The 12,505-nt window shown below is 47.9% G+C and overlaps 1 protein-coding gene across 1 annotated transcript in view; it reads right to left on the minus strand.

The window, feature by feature from the left end:
• Nucleotides 1-2,822: 2,822 nt before the first annotated feature.
• Nucleotides 2,823-12,505, minus strand: part of LOC136632014 (phospholipase A2 inhibitor and Ly6/PLAUR domain-containing protein-like) — a 34,940-nt gene continuing 25,257 nt past the window's right edge. Inside the window, exons 4-5 of the mRNA XM_066606550.1 lie at nt 11,376-11,513; nt 2,823-3,092 (exon numbers count right to left, since the gene is read on the minus strand). Coding sequence (XP_066462647.1) covers nt 2,959-3,092; nt 11,376-11,513 — 272 coding nt within the window. The 3' untranslated portion in view covers nt 2,823-2,958. The remainder of the gene's footprint in view (nt 3,093-11,375; nt 11,514-12,505) is intronic.

Below are 12,505 nucleotides of genomic sequence, written 5' to 3' on the forward strand. Positions count from 1 at the left end.
ACCACGGGGAGGTAACCATGCGACCTGTCCTTTATATAAAATGACATCAGGAAGTGAGAGAATTAGATACCATACGTAAAATTTGGACGCTAATTCTTTTGCGCATAGAATTGAATAATCAAGTTGGGACCCATTAGCTTTTCCTATTTATGACATAATCAATGCTCGTGCCAAATTTCACATTTCTATGACACCGGAAAGTAAAAAAATTACATTCCGTACGTAAAATTTGGACGCTAATTCTTTTGCGCATAGAATTGAATAATCGAGTTGGGACCCATTAACTTTTCCTATTTATGACATATTCAATGCCCGTGCCAAATTTTAAGTTTCTATGTGAGAAAATTACATTCTGTACGTAAAATTTGGATGTTAATTCTTTTGCGCATAGAATTGAATAATGGAGTTGGGACCCATTAGCTTTTCCTATTTATGACATAATCAATGCTCGTGCCAAATTTCACGTTTCTATGACACTGGAAAGTGAGAAAAATACATTCTGTACGTAAAATTTTGACGCTAATTCTTTTGTGCATAGAATTGAATAATCGAGTTGGGACCCATTAGCTTTTCCTATTTATGACATAATCAATGCCCTTGCCAAATTTCAAGTTTCTATGACATTGGGAAGTGAGAGATTTAGATTTTGTACGCAAAATTTCGACGCCAATTCTTTTGCGCTAGAATTGAATAATCGAGTTGGGACCCAATTACTTTTCCTATTTTAGAGATAATCTATGCTTGTGCCAATTTTCATGTTTCTACGACATCGAGAAGTTGGAGAACTTTTGGCGAGTGAGTGAGTGAGGGCTTTCGTCTTTTTATATATATATATATATATATAGATATATAGATATATAGATATAGATATAGATACTAGGTATTCTGTAAAATTTATACCATCTATACATATATAATTATATACAAGAGAAACACAGAATATAATAGCATGGTCCATATCACTATTTACAGGATGTATAACTTCTACCAGCTGCACATATATAATCCTGTACAAGAGATATCCAAGTTACACCCGCATCCTCCATATCACTATACACATCTCCTGTATATAGTGATATGGAGCATGCTGATATAACCTGGGTTTCTCCAGCATATAATTATATAAGTACAGCTGGTATAAACTATAGAGTATTACTTATACCAGCTATTCATGTCTAATTATATACTCGCATACCTCATTGCACCACATGATCCCCGCTCACCTCCTCTTCACTATGAGACAATCACATGGACCAATCACGCAGCCGGTAGTGCACTGATAGACTGCAGTTATGATGAATCACAGCCACAGTCTTTCAGTGGAAGGGAGGACCGCATGCCAGGGAGTCTGCAGAGTGGAATTGGCTGGTTCCGCCAGGTAATGATTCTCCCCTCCTTGGGCATCATCCAGAGACTATCTTCAGCAGCGTAGTAGCATATAATGGGGGCCTATGGTCCCCATTCGACAAGAGTCACGTCGCCTTTGCTACCCCTAGCAATATGCCAGTGACCATAATAATAGACACTGATCAAGAGAAGATTATCTTGTAACCGGGAATACTCCTAGATAACATCTGCCATATAAATAACTAGCAGCCTGTTGTCAATATTCCTAAATGCCACATGCAGCAGAGCTGAAGTCAGCATGACTGGGAGCCGGAGCGTCCTGCAGTCACACTGATGACTCTGGGAGGATGGGAGCTGTTAGGTCTGAGCGATCCAGAAACCAGAGGAACTGACACTGTTAAATCCTCATAGTGTCCTAAAAGAGCAATTGTATAGCATATATAAACGTCTGTAGTATGCAATGTCGTTAAGTGACAGAACAAGAAATTTAAAAAATGAAACCAGGAAGCCTGTGCATGAGCGCATGCGTGAGAAACAGTGTTTTACCACATGCTCGTGTGCACATATCTTCCAGCCAAAATATGCTGGCCGGTCCCATAGACTGAGAAAAAGAGTGGTGGGAGGAAGTTTCGCACTAGCTCTGTTAAACTTCCTCCTCCTTTTCGCCCCTTGTTGGCTGATGGCATTGGGAGGGAGCAGGAAATGATGGGATCTTAGCAAAGCTAGTGTGCTAATCTCCCACCCAGTCTCACCCCCTCCCATTGCCATCAGTTGACAAGGGACAGGGAGGGAGATGGAAGGTGGGGGGAGTTTAGCAGAGCCACTGCTAAACTTCCTCCCACCACCCTTTTCCAGTAGCTCCCATAGGAGTCTGTGGGACCGTCCGGTATATTCTGGCTGAAAGATAGCTCCAGACCTATCTTTTGCGGTAGGTGTAAAATTGGCCGGACAGAATGTGCTTTATATGTGCTCTATATGCGCTATCTTTTCCGGATGGCCGGAGAGCTGGTCTGCGCATGCGCAGAAGACCTCAGCGGCGCGAGCACGCCGGAGCTGCTCCATTGAACAAAGCAGAAGACCGCACAGCGCAAGCGCGTCTAAAGGAAGGAGAAGACAGTGTTAGTCGGCGCCATGGAGACGGGGATGCCAGCATGAGAGCAGGTAAGTGTATAACTTCTGTATGGCTCATATTTAATGCACGATGTATATTACAAAGTGCATTAATATGGCCATACAGAAGTGCTGAACCCCACTTGCTTTCACGGGACAACCCCTTTAAGATGCTTTCAGCTTGCAGTATTTGCAACTGATGAGGAAGAAAAAGTAGGGTTTTTTGGTGAAGTGGGGGAGGAGTCATTTCACAAGTTATTGAATTAACCGTGGAAGCTCTATGGGAAGGAAGAGTAAAATTAGAGAATAAAAAGCAATAAAAGTAATAAATGCAGCAAAGAAGTGTTTATTAATGTATTAGCCAAGGATTATTAGAAACAAAAACCTGCCACCATAAAGGAATCCTATAAAATATTCCATCCTGTAAACTTCTCTTGTTTACAACTGTTAGAGGAACAATTTCAGCAGTAGAAGACACAGAATGGCTGGAGTCAGGACGACTTATTGGGTACTTATGCCGCCACTGGTGCAGCTTTGTGTAACTTCCGTTGTTGATCCTTCAATGTTATAGAACTGCCTGCCAAGATCACAGTAGGACTTTGTTGCGCATCCTCGCACGGCTGTTGACAGTTCTCCTGCGAAGATACACAAAGATGTCATGTTCCACAATAGGAGGCCTCATAAAATCTGACCAAAGTACAGCTTTTTCATAAATTTTCCTGGAAATAAAAGCTTTGCTGTGATAGGGTATCTTTTTTTCTTTTTTCCTGAGAGACTTCTTTCATAAATGACTTATTCACTGTAGCAGAAGAATCTAAATTTTCAAATTCACTTTTTTTTCACTGGGTAGATTCTAATCTCTGCTAAAACATAACCTTTAATAATATTAAATTAAAAAAATTGAGAAACATCTGACGTACACACAAGGTGGGCATACGGCCAACTATATAAAATGAAAGGGAGGAAAAATAGTGCAATACCCAAAAATGGGTAGATGATGTGCTAACAGAACAATCACATCATTTAGGCCTTAGTCACACGGGCGTTTTTTCCCGCGATTTGCAGATCGCATGACGGATGCGCATCCGCAAATCGCGTGACCGGGGCCGAAAAATCGTCCGAAAAAACTGCTCCTAGCCGCGTTTCAATCGAAACGGGCCGGAGCCGTGCAGCGCCGTCCAGTACAGCCGGCTCCATTGAAAGCAATGCGCTGCGGCCGATCTCACGATGAATTTTCGGGAAGGGCTTAAATACACAAGCCCTTCCCTGCAATTCATCCAGAAATGTGTAAAAATAAAAAAAATATATACTCACCTGGTCCCGGCAGACTGAGTGCAGCCGCGGCCGGCGGCAGTTGTCCTGAACTGCTCTCTGTAGTATTCAGCAGCCGGGGATTTAAAATCCCCGCCTGCTGAATTAGCTGCCTCTGATTGGTCACAGCCTGACGAATCAGAGGCAGTTCTCACTCACACCCATTCATGAATTCATGAATGGGTGAGTGAGTGCTGCCTCTGATTGGCTCAGCGCAGGGACCAATCAGGAGCAGCTCTCAGCTGTCATTCATGAATTCATGAATGGGTGTGAGTGAGAGCTGCCTCTGATTGGTGAGGCTGTGACCAATCAGAGGCAGCTCATTCAGCAGGCGGGGATTTTAAATCCCCGGCTGCTGAATACTACTCAGAGCAGTTCAGGGGAAATGCCGCCGGCCGCGGCTGAACTCCGTCTGCCGGGACCAGGTGAGTATGTATATATATATATATATATATATATATATATATTTATGTATATATATTTATAAATTTTTTGTTTGTTTGTTTTTACACATTTCTGGATGAATTTCAGGGAAGGGCTTATATTTTTAAGCCCTTCCCGAAAATTCATCCCGCGCTCGCCGGCAGCCCGTTGCTTTCAGTGGAGCCAGCTGTATTGCCGGCTCCATTGAATTCAATGGGAAAACATCGTTCTTCTCTGCCACAGCTGTACAAGGGGGCGGAGCCAAAACGCCGATGCTGACGAGCTGAGCCGAAGGGAGAAGACCCATCTGCGCAAGCGCATCTAAAAAGGCAAGAAGACACCGAAATTAGACGGAGCCATGGAGACGGGGACGCCAGCAACGGAGCAAGTAAGTGAATAACTTCTGTATGGCTCATTTTTAATGCACGATGTATATTACAAAGTGCATTAATATGGCCATAAAGAAGTACTTAACCCCACTTGCTTTCGCGAGACAACCCCTTTAAATGCAGTATCTATCTACCTAATTAAGGAAAAAACATCTACTAGGAGTGCAGTTTAATATCTAATGTTATCCCAGTGACTAATAACTATAAAGTCACATGCCTTCGTGTAGTAGATGCAGATTATTTGTCAGCACATCATTTATCCATTATTAGAGATGAGCGAACGTACTCGTCCGAGCTTGATACTCGTTCGAGTATTAGCGTGTTCGAGATGCTCGTTACTCGTAACGAGTACCAAGCGATGTTCGGGTTACTTTCACTTTCATCTCTGGGACGTTAGAGCGCTTTTCTGGCCAATTGAAAGACAGGGAAGGCATTACAACTTCCCCCTGCGACGTTCAAGCCCTATACCACCCCCCTGCAGTGAGTGGCTGGCGAGATCAGGTGTCACCCGAGTATAAAAATCGGGCCCTCCCGCGGCTCGCCACAGATGCGTTCTGACATAGAGGAGGGAAAGTGGTATCTTGGTGGAGCTGCTATAGGGAGAGTGTTAGGAGTATTTTAGGCTTCAAGAACCCCAACGGTCCTTCTTAGGGCCACATCTAACCGTGTGCAGTACTGTGGAGGCTGCTTTTTGCAGTGTTGCACATTTTTTTTTTTTTGGTATATCGGCCGTGCAGAGCATTGCGCCCTGCAGTAATACTCCAGGGCCAGAAGCGCTTAGGCAGGGACAGAAGACATATTGATTGAATATAGGCAGTGGGCCTTTGCAAAAAAATTTGGGGAAAAAAATCTATTTGGGCTGCCTGTCATTGTCCTCAGTGTTCTGGGTCTGTGCTGGGTGTAGTAGTTCTCCAAATTCATACGCAGCCAGCTAAGTGTTACAGCAGGCTTGCGCAAAATTATTTCCTGGCTCTGTCTGGGCTGTGAAATCACCGCTGTATTGCAGTTCACAGTGCAACATTCTGCAGTTCTTTGACATACTCCAGGGCCAGAAGCGCTTAGGCAGGGACAGAAGACATATTGATTGAATGTAGGCAGTGGGCCTTTGCAAAAAAATTTGGGGAAAAAAAAATCTATTTGGGCTGCCTGTGAGTGTCCTCAGTGTTCTGGGTCTCTGCTGGGTGTAGTAGTTCTCCAAATTCATACGCAGCCAGCTAAGTGTTACAGCAGGCTTGCGCAAAATTATTTCCTGGCGTTCCGTAAGCGAAGTCAGCCTCCAACCACAGGCTAATAAGCGGCACATTTAATTACAGCGTTCTGTTTCTGCACTACTGGTAATACACCATGCTGGGGGGTAGGGGTAGGCCTAGAGGACGTGGACGCGGGCGAGGAAGCGGAGGCCCAGGTCAGGGTGTGGGCACAGGCTGAGCCAGTGCGGTGGCCCGGGGTAGAGGCAGGGCCAGACCGAATAATCCACCAACTGTTTCCCAAAGCGCCCCCTCGCGCCATGCCACCCTGCAGAGGTCAAGGTGCTCTACGGTGTGGCAGTTTTTCACAGAGACGCCTGACGACCGACGAACAGTGGTTTGCAACCTTTGTCGCGCCAAGATCAGCTGGGGAGGCACCACCACCAGCATGCGCAGGCATATGATGGCCAAGCACCCCACAAGGTGAGACGAAGGCCGTTCACCGCCTCCGGTTTGCACCACTGCCTCTCCCCCTGTGCCCCAACCTGCCACTGAGGTCCAACCCCCCTCTCAGGACACAGACACTACCGTCTCTTGGCCTGCACCCACACCCTCAGCTCCGCTGTCCTCGGCCCCATCCAGCAATGTCTCTCAGCGCAGCGTCCAGACGTCGCTAGCGCCACTGTTTGAGCGCGAGCGCAAGTACGCCGCCACGCACCCGCACGCTCAAGCGTTAAACGTGCACATTGCCAAATTGATCAGCCTGGAGATGCTGCCGTATAGGCTTGTGGAAACGGAGGCTTTCAAAAGCATGATGGCGGCGGCGGCGGCCCCGCGCTACTCGGTTCCCAGTCGCCACTACTTTTCCCGATGTGCCGTCCCAGCCCTGCACGACCACGTCTCCCGCAACATTGTACGCGCCCTCACCAACGCGGTTACTGCCAAGGTCCACTTAACAACAGACTCGTGGACAAGCACATGCGGGCAGGGCCACTATATCTCCCTGACGGCACATTGGGTGAATTTAGTGGAGGCTGGGACAGAGTCAGAGCCTGGGACCGCTCACGTCCTACCCACCCCCCGAATTGCGTGCCCCAGCTCGGTAGTGGTATGTGCGGCGGTGTATGCTTCCTCCACTAAACCACCCTCCTCCACCTTCTACGCAACCTCTGTCTTGCAATCAAGATGTGTCAGCAGCAGCACGTCGCCAGCAGTCGGTGTCACGCGGCATGGCAGCACAGCGGTGGGCAAGCATCAGCAGGCCGTGCTGAAACTACTCAGCTTAGGAGAGAAGAGGCAGACGGCCCACGAACTGCTGCAGGGTGTGACAGAGCCGACCGACCGCTGGCTTGCGCCGCTGAGCCTCCAACCGGGCATGGTCGTGTGTGACAACGGCCGTAACCTGGTGGCGGCTCTGCAGCTCGGCAGCCTCACACACGTGCCATGCCTGGCCCATGTCTTTAATTTGGTGGTTCAGCGCATTCTGAAAAGCTACCCACACTTGTCATACCTGCTCGGAAAGGTGCGCCGGGTCAGCGCACATTTCCGCAACTCCAAGATGGACGCTGCCACCCTGCGGACCCTGCAACATCGGTTTCATCTGCCAGTGCACCGATTGCTGTGCGACGTGCCCACACAGTGGAACTCTACGCTCCACATGTTGGCCAGGCTCTATGGGCAGCGTAGAGCTATCGTGGAATACCAACTCCAACATGGGCGGCGTAGTGGGAGTCAGCCTCCTCAATTATTTACAGAAGAGTGGGCCTGGTTGGCAGCCATCTGCCAGGTCCTTGGAAACTTTGAGGAGTCTACCCAGATGCTGAGTGGGGATGCTGCAATCATTAGCGTCACCATTCCTCTGCTATGCCTCTTGAGAAGTTCCCTGCAAAGCATAAAGGCAGACGCTTTGCACTCGGAAACGGAGTCGGGGGAAGACAGTATGTCGCTGGATAGTCAGAGCACCCTCATGTCTATATCTCAGCGCGTTGAGGAGAAGGAGGAGGGGGAGGAGCATGAGGAGGAGGGGGAAGAGACAGCTTGACCCACTGCTGAGGGTACAGATGCTGCTTGCCTGTCATCCTTTCAGCGTGTATGGCCGGAGGAGGAGGAGGATCCTGAAAGTGATCTTCCGAGTGAGGACAGCCATGTGTTGCGTAAAGGTACCCTGGCACACATGGCTGACTTCATGTTAGGATGCCTTTCTCGTGACCCGCGCGTTACACGCATTCTGGCCACTACGGATTACTGGGTGTACACACTGCTCGACCCTCGGTCTAAGGAGTGCCTTTCCACTCTCATTCCCGAAGAGGAAAGGGGTTCGAGAATGATGCTATACTACAGGGCGCTGGTGGACAAACTAATGGTAAACTTCCCATCCGACAGCGCTAGTGGCCGAAGGCGCATTTCCGCGGCCCAGGTAGCAGGGGAGGCGCAGAGATCAGGCAGCATGTACAGCGCAGGCAGGGGACCATTATCCAAGGCCTTTGCCAGCTTTCTGGCTCCCCAGCAAGACTGTGTCACCGCTCCCCAGTCAAGGCTGAGTTGGCGGGAGCACTGTGAAAGGATGGTGAGGGAGTACGTAGCCGATCGCACGACCGTCCTCCGTGACGCCTCTGCCCCCTACAACTACTGGGTGTCGAAGCTGGACATGTGGCCTGAACTCGCGCTGTATGCCCTGGAGGTGCTTGCTTGTCCTGCAGCTAGCGTCGTGTCAGAGAGTGTGTTTAGTGTGGCTGGGGGAATCATCACGGATAAGCGTACCCACCTGTCAACCGACAGTGCCGACAGGCTTACACTCATCAAGATGAACAAAGCCTGGATTTCCCCAGACTTCTCTTCTCCACCAGCGGACAGCAGCGATACCTAAACAATACGTAGGCTGCACCCGCGGATGGAAGCATCATTCTCTATCACCATCAAAAACGGGGACCTTTTTGCTTCATCAATCTGTGTATAATATTCCTCCTCCTCCTGCTCCTTCTCCTGAAACCTTACATAATCACGCCGAACGGGCAATTTTTCTTAGGCCCACAAGGCTCAGTCATATAATTTTTCTAAACAATTTTTATACGTTTCAATGCTCATTAAAGCGTTGAAACTTTCACCTCAACCAATTTTTATTTTTACTGGGCTGCCTCCAGGCCTAGTTACCAATTAAGCCACATTAACCAAAGCGATTAATGGGTTTCACCTGCCCTCTTGGTTGGGCATGGGCAATTTTTCTCAGGTACATTAGTACTGTTGGTACACCAATTTTTGGGGGCCCTCGCCTACAGTGTAATCCAATTAATTTTTAGCCCACCTGCATTACAGCTGACGTAACATCAGCTGTGTTGGGCACTGCAATGGGATATATTTATGTACCGCCTGTGGCTTCCTGGCACCCACCCATGCTGTCGGTCCACAGGGAGTTGTAACTGCATGTGTCCACTTCTAAAGAACCCCAGTCTGACTGGGGCATGCAGTGTGGGCCGAAGCCCACCTGCAATAAACATGACATTACCTCAGCTGTAATGGGCAATGCAATGGGATATATTTATGTACCGCCGGTGGCTTCCTGGCACCCACCCATGCTGTCGGTCCACACGGAGTTGTAACTGTATGTGTCCACTTCTAAAGAACCCCAGTCTGACTGGGGCATGCAGTGTGGGCCGAAGCCCACCTGCATTAAACATGACATTACCTCAGCTGTGATGGGCAATGCAATGGGATATATTTATGTACCGCCGGTGGGTTCCAGGGAGCCACCCATGCTGTGGGTCCACAGGGAGTTGTAACTGCATGTGTCCACTTCTAAAGAACCCCAGCCTGACTGGGGCATGCAGTGTGGGCCGAAGCCCACCTGCATTAAACATGACATTACCTCAGCTGTGATGGGCAATGCAATGGGATATATTTATGTACCGCCGGTGGCTTCCTGGCACCCACCCATGCTGTCGGTCCACAGGGACTTCACAATAGGGAGTTGTACCTGCCTGTGTCTATGAATTAAAAACCCCGGTCAGGTTGGGGCATGCAGTGTGGGCCGAAGCCAACCTGCATTTAATCTGACGTTAGCTCTGCTGTCCAGGGCACTGCAATGGGATACATTTATGTACAGCCGGTGGGTTCCAGGGAGCCACCCATGCTGTGGGTGCACACGGAATTCCCATTGCGGAGTTGTACCTGCCTGTGACTATTTATAAAAAAACGTGGTCTGACTGGGGCATGCAGACACCTTGACAGAATGAATAGTGTTTGGCACATGGGTTCCCCATTGCTATGCCCACGTGTGCAGCTCCTGATGAAGGTGGCACAGGATTGTATTTCTCATTGCTTATGTACAGCATTGTGGACTATCGCCCCGCCCCTTTTAAAGAGGGTTGCTGCCTAGCCGTGCCAACCCTCTGCAGTGTGTGCCTGCGGTACCTCTGGCAGACGCACTTATAAATAGACATGAGGGTGGCGTGGCATGAGGGCAGCTGAAGGCTGGGCAGGGACAGTTTGGTGTGCGCTGTGGACACTGGGTCGTGCAGGGGGGGGGGGTTGGGCAGCATGTAACCCAGGAGAAGTGGGAGCGGAGTGTCATGCAGGCAGTGATTGTGCTTTGTTGGAGGTAGTGTGGTGCTTAGCTAAGGTATGCATTGCTAATGAGGGCTTTTCAGAAGTCAAAGTTGTTTGGGGGGGGGGCACTCTTGCCGCTATTGTGGCTTAATAGTGGGACCTGGGAACCTGAGATGCAGCCCAACATGTAGCCCCTCGCCTGCCCTATCTGTTGCTGTGTCGTTCCCATCACTTTCTTGAATTGCCCAGATTTTCACAAACGAAAACCTTAGCGAGCATCGGCGATATACAAAAATGCTCGGGTCGCCCATTGACTTCAATGGGGTTCGTTATTCGAAACGAACCCTCGAGCATCGCGAAAAGTTCGTCTCGAGTAACGAGCACCCGAGCATTTTGGTGCTCGCTCATCTCTATCCAATATCCTTTTGGATATTGTTGTCTGTACAGTGAGACGCAATTGGCCTTTTATTTTGGTGCCACTCCTATTATACGCTAAAGGAATACAGCACCAATTCGCCTTAGTAAATATATAGGGAGTTTAGCGCAACACCCCATGTCATTCCTGTGACTAATACCATAAAGCCCATCGATTCGCTATAAATGATGTGATTGTTCTGTTAGTGTATCGTCTATCCATTTTTGGGTATTGCACTATTTTTCCTCCCTTTGATTTTATATAGGTGGCCGTATGCCCACCTTGTGTGTACGTCAGATGTTTCTCTATTTTTTACATTTAATATTATTAAAGGTTAAGTTTTAGCACAGAGATTAGAATCTACCCAGTGAAAAAGTATCTTTCATAAATGAGGTTTATTTGGTATATGTTTTGTACCGGACTTACAAGCCCGATAAGCTATAAGATGTTTACATGTGAAAACAGGAAAGGTTTTTCTTCAATTGGCCATTCTAGTAACCGCAAATACTTTTACTGGCCCCTAAATGGGCAGTCAAGGACTATTTAATTCACTAGTTCAGTGTTGGTAAGAAATCTTATGTAGAGATACTTTCAATCTTAATCAATGGTTCCCTATAAACCAAAGTACAAAAATAAAATAGTTATTGAAACCTGTTTTAGTTGTCCTGAAAAGACAAATATTCTCATCCCCTGTACACTGGATAGTATCTGAGGTGTCACACGAGGTAGATTCAGCAGTAGCGCAGGATGGGCAGATCACTCCATTGGGGTTATGGTTTTTTTGTGGAGCTATAAGAGAACAGGAGAAAGAAATAAAAAGTTGACTTGTCTGCATCACACATAAACCGTAATGTATCAACCTATGAAGAACCTGATGACCTCTACCCTTCTCTTTGATGAAGCAGTTGTCCCTGTGTTAGAGCCTATTAATGTGGCCGGCGAGCGGAGGCAAGCCTTTGCGGAAGAGACCACGGGGTTCTCAAGATGGTTGTTACGCGTGGCTCTGTGATCCCTCCCCAACAATGGCGGCAAAAAGTCCAGCTTGGTCGTGCGCAGTGCAAAAAGAACAGGCAGATGTAAACGTTAGTGAACAGTCTTATTGTTGTTGTCACGTAATGCCAGTACGTTTTTTTCCAGAAACCGGTTGCTCATCATTTAATGAAAGAGTCCACAGACAAAGATAGTTTTCAAAACTGGAGGTACACGGTTTTCTTTACTCACAGAATCCAACTTTGATTTTCCAAGAATAAAGCAAAATGATATTTTTAGACACAACACTTCCGGAGGCTTCCTTCTGATTCACCTTTGTTACACACACGTTATACTAGGAGGCACTTTCCTATCCGATTCTAGGTGTCTTCAGTCCAAGTTATCTGATAGATGATCCCTGGGCGTACATTCCTGACACAGTGGATCCACACAATTCCTGCCTTTCCTCGTCAGCTAGCTACTCCTCCCAGTTTGTCATAACAGAAGCCATTACTCTGAGCTTCAGTCCCCGGAGGGGAGATATCCCACGGCAAATGAGAAAGGCCCACGCCTCTGCGCAGGCAGAAGCAAAAGTGAGCTTCACCCTCCCACTGACACTTCCTCCTCCGCCGACTACATCTCTACACACTCTCTTCTCCACTACTCTAGACTCCGCCCCTCAACTACTTCTGAACTATCATGATACCAGACACAATGAACAAGTTAGGTGAGACAGATACACACAAAACAGTTTACACAAAACGGACATACACCTACTCTAAAGACACCCCAACTCTGGGCGACTACATTAA

The sequence above is a fragment of the Eleutherodactylus coqui genome, chromosome 6 (genome assembly GCF_035609145.1).
Source record: "Eleutherodactylus coqui strain aEleCoq1 chromosome 6, aEleCoq1.hap1, whole genome shotgun sequence".
Taxonomy (NCBI): Eukaryota; Metazoa; Chordata; class Amphibia; order Anura; family Eleutherodactylidae; genus Eleutherodactylus; species Eleutherodactylus coqui.